General features: G+C 44.5%; 1 protein-coding gene across 2 annotated transcripts; it reads right to left on the bottom strand.

Annotated features, from left to right (window-relative positions):
* Positions 1 to 404: 404 nt before the first annotated feature.
* Positions 405 to 17910, bottom strand: LOC106595531 (zinc finger protein 850). Of its 2 annotated transcripts, none has more exons than XM_045710527.1 (11): positions 17525 to 17910; positions 17097 to 17220; positions 15390 to 16820; positions 11576 to 11640; positions 11132 to 11423; positions 7963 to 8418; positions 5272 to 6221; positions 4753 to 4966; positions 4159 to 4437; positions 3698 to 3931; positions 405 to 1405 (listed from the first exon to the last, which is right to left on the bottom strand). In XM_045710527.1, the coding sequence occupies exons 1-11, from the start codon at positions 17531 to 17533 to the stop codon at positions 510 to 512; spliced, it is 4950 nt and encodes a 1649-aa protein (XP_045566483.1). In that variant the 5' UTR covers positions 17534 to 17910; the 3' UTR covers positions 405 to 509. The 2 variants fall into 2 exon arrangements, with proteins under 2 accessions (XP_045566483.1, XP_045566486.1); XM_045710530.1 differs by lacking the exon at positions 17525 to 17910 and adding an exon at positions 17361 to 17507.

Raw genomic sequence — 17910 nt, 5'->3', positions numbered from 1 at the left:
CTACAACCTAAAACTTCTTAACTGGGAATATTGAAGAACTGGGAATACTGAACCACCAGCTTTCATATGTTCTCATGTTCTGAGCAAGGAACTTAAACGTTAGCTTTTTTACATGACACATATTGCACTTTTACTTTCTTCTCCAACACTGTGTTTTTGAATTATTTAAACCAAATTGATCATGTTTCATTATTTATTTGAGACTAAATAGATTTTATTTATGTATTATATTAAGTTAAAATAAGTGTTCATTCAGTATTGTTGTAATTGTCATTATTACAAATATTACCACACACATAATATATATATATATATATATATATATATATATATATATATATATATATGAGTGTGGTAATATATATATATATATAAAAAATAATTTAAAAAAATTGGCCGATTAATTGGTATCGGCTTGTTTTGGTCCTCCAATAATCGGTATCGGCGTTGAAAAATCATAGTCGGTCGACCTCTAGTTCAAACAACAACAAAAATTGAAAATGTCCCATTTAAAGGTGCCAGTACTGCCAGTGAGGTCTCTCCAGATCACTCTCAACTCTAGGTAGGCCTAGAGGCATGGGTCTCTCCACTCTGGGTAGAGGCACGGGTCTCTCTACTCTAGGAGCTGGCCTGGGCCTTCCCGTCCTGGGTGATTGGTTTGGTATGTCCATGCTGTCCGCGCTGGACGACTGCTTAGGCCTGCCTAGCTGGCGGGTCGGTCCGATGGGCTTGGGAGCGTGGGTCCTCTGGTGCTGCCGGAGTCCCTGTAGATAGTAGAAACTCTTCCCACACTCCTCACACTGATGGGGCTTCTCTCCCGTGTGGACTCTGAGGTGAACCTTGAGGTCAAATTCTCTGAAGTAACTCTTCCCACAGACGGAGCAGAGGTGGCTCTTCTGTCCAGTGTGCATACGGAAGTGACATGTAAGTTGGGACTGTTGCTTGAATCTCTTTCCGCACTCGGGGCAGAGGTGGGGTCTCTCTCCCCGGTGAGCGCTCTCGTGCTTCTTCAGCCCTTCTTCTGTGATGAAGCCCTTCCCACACTCAGCGCATTGGTAAGGCCTCTCCCCGGTGTGCATTCGCATGTGGATCTTAACGTAGTAATTACTGCGGAACCTCTTGCCACAGTCAGGGCAGGGGAAAGGCTTCTTGTTGTTGTGAGCCAACCGGTGTTCTTCTAACTGTGCCTTCTCAGAGAACTCCTCCCCACACAGCGCGCAGAAGAAAGAGGACTTCTCTCCGCTGTCCTGAGACGTCATGTGTTTCTGTACTGACGATAGATCTGGACGGTTGAAGTTCTCCTGAACTGCTGCTGCGGCGACGGTGTGATTCTCCCGGTGGTGTTCAGGACCTCTTGATGTAGAGGGAGCTAACCCACCAGCAGACAACAAACTAGGGTTCCCATCTGCAGGGAAGATAAAAGGTCGACATTTAGGTTGTGGCCCCAAAACGGACCCCTATTCCCTATATCAGGGCTCTTCAACCCTGTTCCTGGAGAGATACCCTCCTGCAGGTTTTAACTCCAACCCTGTTCCTGGAGAGATACTCTCCTGTAGGTTTTAACTCCAACCCTAACCTAGCGCACCTGATTCTAATAATTAGCTTGTTGATAAGATGAATCAGGTTAGTTTCAACTGGGGTTGGAGCAAAAACCTACAGGAGGGTTTCTCTCCAGGAACAGGAGTTAAAACCTACAGGAGGGTTTCTCTCCAGGAACAGGAGTTAAAACCTACAGGAGGGTTTCTCTCCAGGAACAGGAGTTAACCTACAGGAGGGTTTCTCTCCAGGAACAGGAGTTAACCTACAGGAGGGTTTCTCTCCAGGAACAGGAGTTAACCTACAGGAGGGTTTCTCTCCAGGAGCAGGAGTTAAAACCTACAGGAGGGTTTCTCTCCAGGAACAGGGTTGGGAAAGCCCTGCCCTGTATAGTGCACTACTTTTGAACCGGGCCCTTAGTGCTCTAAAACAGTAGTTCACTACTTAGGGAATCGGGTGCCATTAGGGATGTATCTTAGGGTAAAGTAGTGCACTATGTAGGGAATAGGGTGCCATTAGGAATGTATCTTAGGGTAAAGTAGTGCATTATGTAGAGAATAGGGTGCCATTAGGGATGTATATTAGGGTAAAGTAGTGTACTATGTAGGGAATAGGGTGCCATTTGAGACACACACGCCCAGTGTTAAGTCCTTGAGACCAATAAGCTGTTCATAGCCTTTGTTCCAGATCTATCTATACCCCACTGCTGTCATTGTTTGGATGTGACAATGAGGGACAGGGAGTTGGGCATGTTAGCACAAACAGACTGGCCCCCAGCTACTTTTAAAACAGCATACATAAACCTCCCAAAAGACAATGAGAAAATATCAACGTTTAGCTGTATTTTCACATAAACCTGATAGGGACATTTTCAACCTCATATTCATCATCCCATCACCACCTCAACATCAACGTACAGTACAGTGCCTTCAGGAAGTATTCACACCACCTCAACATACTGTACAGTGCCTTCAGGAAGTATTCACACCACCCCAACATCAACATACTGTCCAGTGCCTTCAGGAAGTATTCACACCACCCCAACATACTGTACAGCGCCTTCAGGAAGTATTCACACCACCCCAACATCAACATACTGTACAATGCCTTCAGGAAGTATTCACACCACCAACATCAACATACTGTACAGTGCCTTCAGGAAGTATTCACACCACCCCAACATCAACATACTGTACAGCGCCTTCAGGAAGTATTCACACCACCCCAACATCAATATACAGTACAGTGCCTTCAGGAAGTATTCACACCACCCCAACATACTGTACAGTGCCTTCAGGAAGTATTCACACCACCTCAACATCAACATACAGTACAGTGCCTTCAGGAAGTATTCACACCACCCCAACATCAACATACTGTACAGTGCCTTCAGGAAGTATTCACACCACCTCAACATCAACATACTGTACAGTGCCTTCAGGAAGTATTCACACCCCCTCGACTTTTCCCACATGTTGTTGTGTTACAGACAGAATTTTAAATGGATACATGTGAGATTTTGTGTGACTGGCCTACACACAATACCCCATAATGTAAAAGTAATGACATAATGTTTTTAGAAATTGTTATAAATTCATTAAAAATGAAAAGCTGAAATGTCTCGTGTCAATAAGTATTCACTCCCTTTGTTATGGAAAGCCTAAATAAGTTCAGGAGTAAAAATGTACTTAACAAGTCACATATTAAGTTGCATGGACTCACACTGTGTGCAATAATACTGTTTAACATGATTTTTGAATGACTACCTCATCTCTGTACCTCACACATACAATTACCTGTAAGGTCCCTCAGTCCAGCAGTGAATTTCAAACACAGATTCAACCACAAAGACCAGGGAGGTTTTTCAATGCCTCGCAAAGAAGGGCACCTATTGGTAACATTTTTAAAAAGCAGACATTGAATATCCCTTTGAGCCTGGTGAAGTTATTAATTACACAGAATTTTTCTCCCACTTTGACTAGAGTATTTTGTGTAGATCATTAACAACAACAAAAAATAACAATTAAACCCATTTGAATCCCACCTTGTAACACAACAAAATGTGGAAAAAGTCAAGGGGTGTGAATCTTTTCTGAAGACACTGTACGTGGGCCACAACATCAGCATACGTTGCTGAAGGTCTTTCCAAAGTCTCTCTCACCTCTGTGTGTTTTCATGTGTGTTTTCAGGTTCCCTGGCTGAGTGAAACCCTTTCCACACAGGGAGCAACAGTAAGGTTTCTCCCCGGTGTGGATTCTCACGTGTAACTTCAGCTTGGACGCGTCGGATAGTTCTTTGCCACAGGTTGGACATCGGTGAGTCCTCTTCCCTCTCCCCAGCTGCTGTCCTGTAGTTGGACCTGCTGCCTCACCAGAGAACACACCCAGACTCTCCTCTGGAACAAACACACAGTTAGTGTATCTCAAACGGTACCCTATTCCCTATATAGTGCACTACCTTTGACAAGAGCCTATGGGCCCTAGTGTGCACTATGTAGAGAATAGGGTGCCATTTGAGGGACAGCCTACAGAGTGAATTCACTAGTAACCCGTCAGAAAGGCTATATAATAGTATTACAGTCATGACGTAGCCATCGTGAGTCTCCATCACAGGCTCTCTTACCGGTGTGCTCTTCCTGATGTCTCTGCAGCAGCTCTTTGTTGTTGAACGGTGCTCCACACACGTAGCAGTTGTAATCTAGATGTGTCTGCAGGTGTAGCAACAGCTCATATTCCCGGGGGAATCCCTCTCCACATTTAAAGCAGCGACGGTTGTTAAACCTCTTGGCTTTGGGTTGCTTCTGTTTGCCTTCTTTGACTCTGGTTTTCCGTTTGACCTGTTGTTTCTTCCGGTGTTTTCTCTGTCCTCCTGATGAAGAGGGACCACCGCCACCGGTCTTGGCTGTGTGACAAAAGAGACTGGGTTTAAAGAATTGGTCAAATACATTGTCCGTCGCCCAAATGGCACGCTATTCCCTATTTAGGGCACTACTTTTGAACAGAGCCCTATATAGGGGACAGGATGAAATTTATAAATGCAGCCAAATTAAGAGGCTATAGTTGAATGATTTTCTGTTGACAGTATGCCATTTATAACACAGCCAAATTAACAGGCTATAGTTGAATGATTTTCTGTTGACAGTATGCCATTTATAACACAGCCAAATTAACAGGCTATAGTTGAATGATTTTCTGTTGACATTCTACCTCCACTTACCAAGACGAAGAGCAGGTTTCCAACTGGCGTCGTCTTCTTCAGAATTACCCGAACCATCAACGTTCACCTCTTCCTCTTCTTCTTCTTCCTCCTCTTCCTCCTCTTCTTCAGCTCTGGCCTTCAACCGAGGTGTATGACTGGATGCCTTGCTGCCATGGCTTGGATCAGGACCCTGGGACTCTATAGCTTTAGGGCTGGATTGGTCACCAGGATCCTACAATGAAAACACAAGTCATTCTTGGTTAACAGTCTGTAGTAATATAATGTTTGTTGTAGGATTTCCCAGGGTAGCGTCCTCCTCGGCCCCCTTTTTGTTCCTTGTCAAACAGGAAGTGTATATGTAGCAGATTTTGAGTGGCGGTCGGCTAAATCTATGCCTAACTTTAACCTAATCCCCACCTATTCTAACCATAAACCCAAACCGATTCCATAAACTTCTAGATTTCAGAGTGAACCCCCCCCCCCCAAAACAAAACCTGAAAGCGATAGCCTTAGCTTACAGCAAACCAAACCACATACCTTTCTGATAAGGGATGTTGGAAGACCACTTCCTCCACTGCCGTAGCGAGGGCCTGTGGGGATGGGTGGGGTTGGTTCCACTATAGGCTTCCCAGGGTGCATCTGCTGCATGTGTGACCGGATGCCTGCTCTGTACCTGTAGCTCTTGCCACACTCATGGCACTGGTAGGGCTTCTCTCCAGAGTGGACTCTGAGATGCACCCTGAGGTCAAACTCTCTTGCGAAACTCTTCCCACACAGGAAGCAGAGATGGCTCCTCTCTCCGGTGTGGATCTTGAAGTGACAGGTCAGCTGGGATTGTTGTTTGAAACACTTGCCACACGCAGGGCATCGGTACGGCCTCTCTCCTCGGTGAGCACTCTCGTGCTTCTTGAGCCCCTCCGCTGACAGGAAAGTCTTATCACACTGGACGCAGTGGTAAGAGATCTTCCCACTGTGGATCTTCCGGTGGATCTTGATGTAACTCTTGCTGGAGAATCTCTTCCCACAGTCTGGACAGGGGTAAGGTTTCTCTGGTTTCTCATGGGAGTGGGCGATCACCAGGTGATCATCCAGAAGGCCTTTTTGAGAGAACTCTGCCCCGCAGAGAGGGCACTGTGGATTAGACTGGTTCTCTACAGTGTGAGTTCTCATGTGTATCTGTAGAGTTGGAGTTTGGCATTCCTCTCCTATTGGCTTAGCTGTGCGGTTGTCATGGTATTGGTCCAGGACTCCTATTGGCTTAGCTATGCGGTTGTCATTGTATTGGTCCAGGACTCCTATTGGCTTAGCTGTGTGGTTGTCATGGTATTGGTCCAGGACTCCTATTGGCTTAGCTGTGTGGTTGTCATGGTATTGATCCAGAACTCCTATTGGCTTAGCTGTATGGTTGTCATGGTATTGGTCCGGGACACCTATTGTAGGAAGCCTCTCCACAATGTCAGGCCAGAAACTGGGATTCCTGACTTCTCCTGCATGGAGAAGATAGTGTTAGTTCATGTTAAGTCTAACCAGACAATGTCTGGGGTCAGGACAGTACCAGTATCACCCTACTCAGATAATGACTGGGGTCAGGACGATACCAGTATCACCCTACTCAGATAATGACTGGGGCCAGGACGATACCAGTATCACCCTACTCAGATAATGACTGGGGTCAGGACAATACCAGTATCACCCTACTCAGATAATGACTGGGGACAGCACGATACCAGTATCATCCTACTCAGATAATGACTGGGGTCAGGACAATACCAGTATCACCCTACTCAGATAATGACTGGGGTCAGGACAATACCAGTATCACCCTACTCAGATAATGACTGGGGTCAGGACAATACCAGTATCACCCTACTCAGATAATGACTGGGGTCAGGACGATACCAGTATCATCCTACTCAGATAATGACTGGGGTCAGGACGATACCAGTATCACCCTACTCAGATAATGACTGGGGTCAGGACGATACCAGTATCACCCTACTCAGATAATGACTGGGGTCAGGACGATACCAGTATCATCTTACTCAGATAATGTCTGGGGTCAGGACAATACCAGTATCACCCTACTCAGATAATGACTGGGGTCAGGACGATACCAGTATCACCCTACTCAGATAATGACTGGGGTCAGGACGATACCAGTATCACCCTACTCAGATAATGACTGGGGCCAGGACAATACCAGTATCATCCTACTCAGATAATGACTGGGGTCAGGACGATACCAGTATCACCCTACTCAGATAATGACTGGGGCCAGGACGATACCAGTATCACCCTACTCAGATAATGACTGGGGCCAGGACGATACCAGTATCATCCTACTCAGATAATGACTGGGGCCAGGACGATACCAGTATCACCCTACTCAGATAATGACTGGGGTCAGGACGATACCAGTATCACCCTACTCAGATAATGACTGGGGTCAGGACGATACCAGTATCACCCTACTCAGATAATGACTGGGGTCAGGACGATAACAGTATCACCCTACTCAGATAATGACTGGGGCCAGGACGATACCAGTATCATCCTACTCAGATAATGACTGGGGCCAGGACGATACCAGTATCACCCTACTCAGATAATGACTGGGGTCAGGACGATACCAGTATCACCCTACTCAGATAATGACTGGGGTCAGGACGATACCAGTATCATCCTACTCAGATAATGACTGGGGCCAGGACGATACCAGTATCACCCTACTCAGATAATGACTGGGGTCAGGACGATACCAGTATCATCCTACTCAGATAATGACTGGGTCAGGACGATAACAAAAATATATCTAAAGATTTGTTTTTACAAAAGCTTAAAGGGATACTTCGGGATTTTGGCAATGAGGTCTTTTATCTACTTCACCAGTCAGATGAACTTGTGGATACCATTTTTATGTCTCTGTGTCCAGTATGAAGGAAGTTAGAGGTTGTTTTGTGAGCCATTGCCAACTAGCGTTAGCGCTACGCTAGTTAGCAATTATGATTATTTTTTAAATGTTTTATTTAACCTTTATTTAACTAGGCAAGTCAATTGCGCTGCCGCTAGATAGCAACTTCCTTTAAACTGCAAGCAGAAACATAAAAATGGTATCCACGAGTTTGGGGAAGTAGATAAAGGGCCTCATTACCAAATCCCAAAGTATCCCTTTAAGAGGACAAACGTATTTCCACAGTTGAGTCACTGGGCAGATGTACGAGTTCTCACCTTTGTGCACACTCTGGTGTATTTTCAGATTTCCTTTCTGAGCGAATCTCTTCCCACACACAGAGCACTGGAAAGGCTTCTCTCCCGTGTGTATCCGCTCGTGCATCATCAGTTTATGTGCATCGGATGCTTCGTAACCACACGTTAAGCAGCGGTGAACCTTCTTAGTTTTGAACATGGTAGTTCCATCTATATGAATGGTCTGGTGTAAGAGCATGTCGTAGATACGGGAGAATCCCTCTCCACATTTAAAGCAGCGGTGGGTCATCTTAGCTTTCTTCTCCTTCTTCGGTTTCTTCTCCTTCTTCGGTTTCTCTTCTTTCTTCGGCTGCTTTCGTTCTGGACTCTTCTTCCGTTTGGTCCCCTGTGTCTTCTCTTTCTCCTGGTGTTGTTGCTCCAGTGCTCCTGGTGTTGAGGTCGTTCCCTCACTACCGTGGCAGGAGTTAGGACTCATTCCTGTGGAGAGAAGAGAGTTCAGTGGGTCAGTATGGGTAGAGTTCCCTCACTACCGTGGCAGGAGTTAGGACTCATCAGTATGGGTAGAGTTCCCTCACTACCGTGGCAGGAGTTAGGACTCATCAGTATGGGTAGAGTTCCCTCACTACCGTGGCAGGAGTTAGGACTCATCAGTATGGGTAGAGTTCCCTCACTACCGTGGCAGGAGTTAGGACTCATTAGTGTGGGTAGAGTTCTACAGGGCAGAGAGTTCAGTGGTATCAGTATGGGTAGAGTTCCCTCACTACCGTGGCAGGAGTTAGGACTCATCAGTATGGGTAGAGTTCCTCACTACCGTGGCAGGAGTTAGGACTCATCAGTATGGGTAGAGTTCCCTCACTACCGTGGCAGGAGTTAGGACTCATCAGTATGGGTAGAGTTCCCTCACTACCGTGGCAGGAGTTAGGACTCATCAGTATGGGTAGAGTTCCCTCACTACCGTGGCAGGAGTTAGGACTCATCAGTATGGGTAGAGTTCCCTCACTACCGTGGCAGGAGTTAGGACTCATCAGTATGGGTAGAGTTCCCTCACTACCGTGGCAGGAGTTAGGACTCATCAGTATGGGTAGAGTTCCCTCACTACCGTGGCAGGAGTTAGGACTCATCAGTATGGGTAGAGTTCCCTCACTACCGTGGCAGGAGTTAGGACTCATCAGTATGGGTAGAGTTCCTCACTACCGTGGCAGGAGTTAGGACTCATCAGTATGGGTAGAGTTCCCTCACTACCGTGGCAGGAGTTAGGACTCATCAGTATGGGTAGAGTTCCCTCACTACCGTGGCAGGAGTTAGGACTCATCAGTATGGGTAGAGTTCCCTCACTACCGTGGCAGGAGTTAGGACTCATCAGTATGGGTAAAGTTCCCTCACTACCGTGGCATGTAGCGTACATGCTACTGTGTGAAAACAGTGGCAACGTATTCCCTATATAGTGCATACAACCGTCTCCCTCTCTACAGTGTACTATATAGGGAATAGGGCCCTGGTCTATAGTAGTGTTCTATATAGGGAATAGGGCTCTGGTCTATAGTAGTGCACTATATAGGGAATAGGGCTCTGGTCTATAGTAGTGCACTACATAGGGAATAGGGCTCTGGTCTATAGTAGTGTTCTATATAGGGAATAGGGCTCTGGTCTATAGTAGTGCACTATATAGGGAATAGGGCTCTGGTCTATAGTAGTGCACTACATAGGGAATAGGGCTCTGGTCTATAGTAGTGCACTACATAGGGAATAGGGCTCTGGTCTATAGTAGTGCACTATATATGGAATAGGGCTCTGGTCTATAGTAGTGCACTATATATGGAATAGGGCTCTGGTCTATAGTAGTGCACTATATAGGGAATAGGGCTCTGGTCTAAAGTAGTGCACTATATAGGGAATAGGGTGCCATTTGGGATGAACATATTCTTTAACTCACCTTCTGTCACCACTTGTAACCAAAATATGTTTACATATCTTACATTACTCATCTCATATGTATATACTGTATTCTATCCTATTCTACTGTATCTTAGTCTATGTATTACTCATCTCATATGTATATACTGTATTCTATCCTATTCTACTGTATCTGTCTATGTATTACTCATCTCATATGTATATACTGTATTATATCCTATTGTACTGTATCTTAGTCTATGTATTACTCATCTCATATGTATATACTGTATTCTATCCTATTCTACTGTATCTTAGTCTATTCATTACTCATCTCATATGTATATACTGTATTCTATCCTATTTTACTGTATCTTAGTCTATGTATTACTCATCTCATATGTATATACTGTATTCTATCCTATTCTACTGTATCTTAGTCCATGTATTACTCATCTCATATGTATATACTGTATTATATCCTATTTTACTGTATCTGTCTATGTATTACTCATCTCATATGTATATACTGTATTCTATCCTATTTTACTGTATCTTAGTCTATGTATTACTCATCTCATATGTATATACTGTATTCTATCCTATTCTACTGTATCTTAGTCTATTCATTACTCATATGTATATACTGTATTCTATCCTATTTTACTGTATCTTAGTCTTTTCATTACTCATCTCATATGTATATACTGTATTCTATCCTACTGTATCTTAGACTATACTGCTCTGACATTGCTCGTCCAAATATTTATATATTCTTAATTCTATTCCTTTACTTTAGATTGTGTGTATTGTTAGATATTACTGCACAGTTGGAGCTAGAAACACAAGCATTTCGCTACACCCACAATAACATCTGCTAAAAACGTGTATGTGACCAGTAACATCTGCTAAACACATGTATGTGACCAGTAACATCTGCTAAACACGTGTATGTGACCAATAACATCTGCTAAACACGTGTATGTGACCAATAACATCTGCTAAACACGTGTATGTGACCAGTAACATCTGCTAAACACGTGTATGTGACCAATAACATCTGCTAAACACGTGTATGTGACCAGTAACATCTGCTAAACACGTGTATGTGACCAATAACATCTGCTAAACATGTGTATGTGACCAGTAACATCTGCTAAACACGTGTATGTGACCAATAACATCTGCTAAACACGTGTATGTGACCAGTAACATCTGCTAAACACGTGTATGTGACCAATAACATCTACTAAACACGTGTATGTGACCACTAACATGTGATTTGACTTTGATTTACCAAGATGAGGAGTATCCCAGGAAGCTTGTTCTACTACAGAATTCAACAGATCACCAACTTCCTCTTCCTCCCCTTCCTCCTCCTCTTCTTCATCTTCACCCTCTTCTTCCTCTTCCACCTCCCACTCTTCCTCCTCCTCTTCTTCCTCCTCCTCTTCTTCTTCCTCCTCCTCTTCTTCCTCCTCCTCCTCTTCTTCAATATGAATGTTCATCCCAGGTGTTTGAGTGATGTCCTCCTCATGTCTTCGGTCAGGACCCAGGGACTCTGTCGACCCCGATTGAGCCCCAGGATCCTAGAATAAAGACAGGACCTTTTCTAGTCAAGTTACCGTGGAAACCAAGTTGGAACAAAAATGGGTTCAATAGAACAGTAAAATATAGAATAATAATGTTTATAATGCTAACAATATCTCCTATTAAAATATTTGTTATTATTTTCTCCCACCTTGTTGATGTGTGATGTAGGGGAACTTCCTCCTTCACTACCAGAGCCATGGACAGGACCTTCTCCTGTAGAGATAGGTTGGTATTATGGGTTATAATGAGACTACCAGAGCCATGGACAGGACTCTCTCCTGTAGAGATAGGTTGGTATTATGGGTTATAATGAGACTACCAGAGCCATGGACAGGACTCTCTCCTGTAGAGATAGGTTGGTATTATGGGTTATAATGAGACTACCAGAGCCATGGACAGGACTCTCTCCTGTAGAGATAGGTTGGTATTATGGGTTATAATGAGACTACCAGAGCCATGGACAGGACTCTCTCCTGTAGAGATAGGTTGGTATTATGGGTTATAATGAGACTACCAGAGCCATGGACAGGACTCTCTCCTGTAGAGATAGGTTGGTATTATGGGTTATAATGAGACTACCAGAGCCATGGACAGGACTCTCTCCTGTAGAGATAGGTTGGTATTATGGGTTATAATGAGACTACCAGAGCCATGGACAGGACTCTCTCCTGTAGAGATAGGTTGGTATTATGGGTTATAATGAGACTACCAGAGCCATGGACAGGACTCTCTCCTGTAGAGATAGGTTGGTATTATGGGTTATAATGAGACTACCAGAGCCATGGACAGGACTCTCTCCTGTAGAGATAGGTTGGTATTATGGGTTATAATGAGACTACCAGAGCCATGGACAGGACTCTCTCCTGTAGAGATAGGTTGGTATTATGGGTTATAATGAGACTACCAGAGCCATGGACAGGACTCTCTCCTGTAGAGATAGGTTGGTATTATGGGTTATAATGAGACTACCAGAGCCATGGACAGGACTCTCTCCTGTAGAGATAGGTTGGTATTATGGGTTATAATGAGACTACCAGAGCCATGGACAGGACTCTCTCCTGTAGAGATAGGTTGGTATTATGGGTTATAATGAGACTACCAGAGCCATGGACAGGACCCTCTCCTGTAGAGATAGGTTGGTATTATGGGTTATAATGAGACTACCAGAGCCATGGACAGGACTCTCTCCTGTAGAGATAGGTTGGTATTATGGGTTATAATGAGACTACCAGAGCCATGGACAGGACTCTCTCCTGTAGAGATAGGTTGGTATTATGGGTTATAATGAGACTACCAGAGCCATGGACAGGACTCTCTCCTGTAGAGATAGGTTGGTATTATGGGTTATAATGAGACTACCAGAGCCATGGACAGGACTCTCTCCTGTAGAGATAGGTTGGTATTATGGGTTATAATGAGACTACCAGAGCCATGGACAGGACTCTCTCCTGTAGAGATAGGTTGGTATTATGGGTTATAATGAGACTACCAGAGCCATGGACAGGACTCTCTCCTGTAGAGATAGGTTGGTATTATGGGTTATAATGAGACTACCAGAGCCATGGACAGGACTCTCTCCTGTAGAGATAGGTTGGTATTATGGGTTATAATGAGACTACCAGAGCCATGGACAGGACTCTCTCCTGTAGAGATAGGTTGGTATTATGGGTTATAATGAGACTACCAGAGCCATGGACAGGACTCTCTCCTGTAGAGATAGGTTGGTATTATGGGTTATAATGAGACTACCAGAGCCATGGACAGGACTCTCTCCTGTAGAGATAGGTTGGTATTATGGGTTATAATGAGACTACCAGAGCCATGGACAGGACTCTCTCCTGTAGAGATAGGTTGGTATTATGGGTTATAATGAGACTACCAGAGCCATGGACAGGACTCTCTCCTGTAGAGATAGGTTGGTATTATGGGTTATAATGAGACTACCAGAGCCATGGACAGGACTCTCTCCTGTAGAGATAGGTTGGTATTATGGGTTATAATGAGACTACCAGAGCCATGGACAGGACTCTCTCCTGTAGAGATAGGTTGGTATTATGGGTTATAATGAGACTACCAGAGCCATGGACAGGACTCTCTCCTGTAGAGATAGGTTGGTATTATGGGTTATAATGAGACTACCAGAGCCATGGACAGGACTCTCTCCTGTAGAGATAGGTTGGTATTATGGGTTATAATGAGACTACCAGAGCCATGGACAGGACCCTCTCCTGTAGAGATAGGTTGGTATTATGGGTTATAATGAGACTACCAGAGCCATGGACAGGACTCTCTCCTGTAGAGATAGGTTGGTATTATGGGTTATAATGAGACTACCAGAGCCATGGACAGGACTCTCTCCTGTAGAGATAGGTTGGTATTATGGGTTATAATGAGACTACCAGAGCCATGGACAGGACTCTCTCCTGTAGAGATAGGTTGGTATTATGGGTTATAATGAGACTACCAGAGCCATGGACAGGACTCTCTCCTGTAGAGATAGGTTGGTATTATGGGTTATAATGAGACTACCAGAGCCATGGACAGGACTCTCTCCTGTAGAGATAGGTTGGTATTATGGGTTATAATGAGACTACCAGAGCCATGGACAGGACTCTCTCCTGTAGAGATAGGTTGGTATTATGGGTTATAATGAGACTACCAGAGCCATGGACAGGACCCTCTCCTGTAGAGATAGGTTGGTATTATGGGTTAGACCAGGGGTCTGGGTTAGACTCAGGCCCCCTGGGGGGGGGGCACTTCCAGCATTGGGGGGGGCCCCCCCGCAGACACGCCATGTCTATTTCTATGGGACAAGCACTGTTCATGACACAAACTGTTCACACCCCTCTTGTTGGTGGAGACAACATTTTGCGGGTTTAAAGCTTATTTCCTGCAATTCTACACATTTTTGTCATGGGGTACAGGGAACATTTTTGCCATATTGAAGCCATGTCTAATGTGTATTCATGTGATATCTGAGTGACTCAAACAATGCAACAAAATCTATGAGCTAAAAATCCTAGCTAAGAAAACGTTAGCTGACATGGGTTTGTTGACCTGGACATTTCTGACCAGTTATAAATAGTTTTCCAAGGTATGTAATGACTGACATGACAACAGGAACTGATGATGAACTACCCAGTTTCTACATTGCACCTTGTGCGTTCTACTATTACAACTTTCAAGAGTACATTTAAAGCCAGACTGAGTTCCTTAAAACCACTGGGTTAGATAATGAGTCAGACTCTATTACTGTGTAACTAAAGAACAGTCAGCATTCTGCCTCCACTTACTATGTTGAACAGAATCCCAGTCAACTAAAGAACAGTCAGTGTTCTGTCTCCACTTACTATGTTGAACAGAATCCCAGTCAACTAAAGAACAGTCAGTGTTCTGTCTCCACTTACTATGTTGAACAGAATCCCAGTCAACTAAAGAACAGTCAGTGTTCTGCCTCCACTTACTATGTTGAACAGAATCCCAGTCAACTAAAGAACAGTCAGTGTTCTGCCTCCACTTACTATGTTGAACAGAATCCCAGTCAACTAAAGAACAGTCAGCGTTCTGCCTCCACTTACTATGTTGAACAGAATCCCAGTCAACTAAAGAACAGTCAGTGTTCTGCCTCCACTTACTATGTTGAACAGAATCCCAGTCAACTAAAGAACAGTCAGTGTTCTGCCTCCACTTACTATGTTGAACAGAATCCCAGTCAACTAAAGAACAGTCAGTGTTCTGCCTCCAGTTACTATGTTGAACAGAATCCCAGTCAACTAAAGAACAGTCAGTGTTCTGTCTCCACTTACTATGTTGAACAGAATCCCAGTCAACTAAAGAACAGTCAGTGTTCTGCCTCCACTTACTATGTTGAACAGAATCCCAGTCAACTAAAGAACAGTCAGTGTTCTGCCTCCACTTACTATGTTGAACAGAATCCCAGTCAACATTCTGCCTCCACTTACTATGTTGAACAGAATCCCAGTCAACTTCTTCTCCATCAGAATTAATCAGCCCTCCAACTTCCTCTGCATTATCCGTCGCCTCTTCTCCATCCTCCTCCACCTCGTCCTTCTCCTCGACTTTAGCCTTCAGCCCCAGTGTTTGACAGAGGTCCTGTAGGTTATCAGATACCATCTCCTGCCCCTGTGATGTGCTCTCCTCCTCACAGTGGATGGGTTTCTCTGCTTCTGTTGTGTGTGACCGCTGGTGCAAATTCAAACTTCCTTTTGTAGCAAAATTCTTCCCACAGTCGGGGCAGGGGTATGGCTTCTTTCCTGTGTGGATTCTCATGTGGATCTGTAGAGATGATGAAGTTTTGAAATGTTTCCCACATTCTGAGCAGCAGTGAGACGACGTCTTACTTTTGTGATTCTCCTGGTGTTGTTCAGGTTCTGCTGCTGATGCAGACAGACTTTCAACTTTTTTGCCGTGTGACTGTTGGTGTATTTCTTTCAAATTTAGCAAGTCCGGTTTCTCTCCTGTGTGTTGCAGCTGGTGTCTTTTCAAGGATGTACAGAAGGTAAATCTCTTGTCACACTCGGAGCAGGCGTAAGGCTTCTCTCCAGTGTGCAGTTTCTGGTGTTGTTTCAGATATGCTTTCTGAGTGAAGCCCTTCCTACAGATGGAACAGGAGAAAGGCTTCTCTCCTGTGTGGGAGAGCTGGTGGGCAGTCAGGTTGGCTTTCTGGGTGAAGCACTTGCCACAGACAGAGCAGGAGAAAGGTTTCTCACCAGTGTGCACTAGCATGTGTTGGTTCAAATTTCCCTTTTGGTTGAAGCTCTTCTCACACACGGAACATTTGTAAGACTTCTCCCCGGTGTGTTTCAGCTCATGTGATTTCAAGGTGTGTAGATAAGTATAACTCTTCCCACACACGGAGCAGGAGTGAGGCTTTTCCCCCGTGTGTGTCAGCAGGTGTCTGCGTAGTTTGTAAGCACTAGAGAACTCTCTTCCACACTCCAGGCAGCAGTTCTTTGCCTGTTCAGGATCTCCCGATATAGAGGGACTGCCCTCCCCATTAGAACAGTGGAACCGCTGGTGTGTCTTCAGATGTTCCTCCCGAGTGAAACTCTTCCCACAGTCAGAACAGAAGCAGGGCCTCTCTCCTGTGTGAGTCAGAAGGTGTCGTTGTAGTTTAGATGGACATGGGAACTCCTTCCCACAGTCCAGGCAGCTGTAGCTCTTCCTGGGTTTGGGACTGGTCTTCTTCTCTCCTGTGTGTGTTGTGTTACGATGTTTTCTTAGATAATGCTGGGTAGGGAACTCCTCTCCACACTCTCTGCAGCTGTGTGTGTTCTTGGCTGTGTGATTGTCCTCCTGTCGTTCAGGTTCTCCTGAGGTAGAACTTGTCCCCTCACTGTCAGAGTGACGGCTGGAACTCTCTCCTGTCTCTCCTGTGGGGATATAGGAAGAGTCTGATCAGGATTGCTCGAGTGGAAACCAAAGGGGTGTATTCATTAGTGTACACCGTAGCAAATGAAAACAATTGTTTCTTATTGTCCCTTTCCCTGTTTCGGCCATTAGCTTCCTAGTGAACACACCCCAGCTTGTGTAAGTGTTGCACTGTTTTGTTCACGCTGTACCTAAACAACACCGTCAGATGGTTTAAACATTCAGTCTGCCTCAGCCTCCACCTACTAAAGTTAATGGACATCTCTCAACCGACTTACCTCTCAATCTTAGAAAGTCCCTGAAGTAGTCAAGGCTCCTAGGAACCATCTCTGGACCGCTTGTGCTCTGGTCACCATGGATACAGTCAGGAACCAGTAGATTTGACTGGGGTTCATCAAAATCCTGATTGAAAAGTACAGTCAGAGATAGGCCTCGAAGATAATGTCATGTCATTGGCTTTGGTCTTAATAACGAACTGACTTGATAAAAGAATCCTTACTACTTGACAAATGTATACCAACTTCTACAAATGACAAACTAACCTTGAACAAGACAATGACAATGGAGTTGACTAAAGCAGAGCCATGTATTTACATAACTAGCTAACCAGCTATATCTATCGATACCTGCTGTATCTATGGCTTTGGGCTCAAGCAAAACAGGTTTTAGTTTCAGGGCAACTAGCTAGCTATAGCTCACTTCTCACCTCATACATTGTGTGAGCCAAAGCAACAACAACAAAATTGCCGAGAAAATGTTGTTCTCTGGCTGTAGCAAGCAATCAGTTCAAATGTTGCTTTGCTATGAGAAATCACAGCTATTTCGCAAAAATAGATAGCAGGCTAAGTTAGCATAGCATACTGAGCTAGCTAACGGTACTTAGCTAGCTAATAATGTTAGCTTAACTTGTCGTTTGTAACTTCACGTCTGTCTGGTTTAATAGTTCCATATCTACGTTATCACAGGATGGAAATAGTCTACGCCAAGTATATAGAAGATATATTTGTAAATAACTCTAGCTACAATGCTTTTGAGTAAGGTTTATCTAAGCAGGCTAGCTATGTTGACAGAACCGCCTAGAACTACTTCCGG

The sequence above is a fragment of the Salmo salar genome, chromosome ssa02, assembly GCF_905237065.1.
Source record: "Salmo salar chromosome ssa02, Ssal_v3.1, whole genome shotgun sequence".
Taxonomy (NCBI): Eukaryota; Metazoa; Chordata; class Actinopteri; order Salmoniformes; family Salmonidae; genus Salmo; species Salmo salar.
Note: the sequence above shows the minus strand (reverse complement) of the source record. Positions and strands in the feature narration are given on the sequence as shown.

Bases quoted from the DNA above. Each gene is read 5' to 3' on its own strand.
- LOC106595531 (XM_045710527.1), bottom strand. The intron at 16,821-17,096 runs GTAAGTCGGTTG...ATATCCCCACAG, and splicing joins GGACTTTCTAAGATTGAGAG to GAGAGACAGGAGAGAGTTCC. The intron at 3,932-4,158 runs GTAAGAGAGCCT...TGTTTGTTCCAG, and splicing joins ACATCAGGAAGAGCACACCG to AGGAGAGTCTGGGTGTGTTC.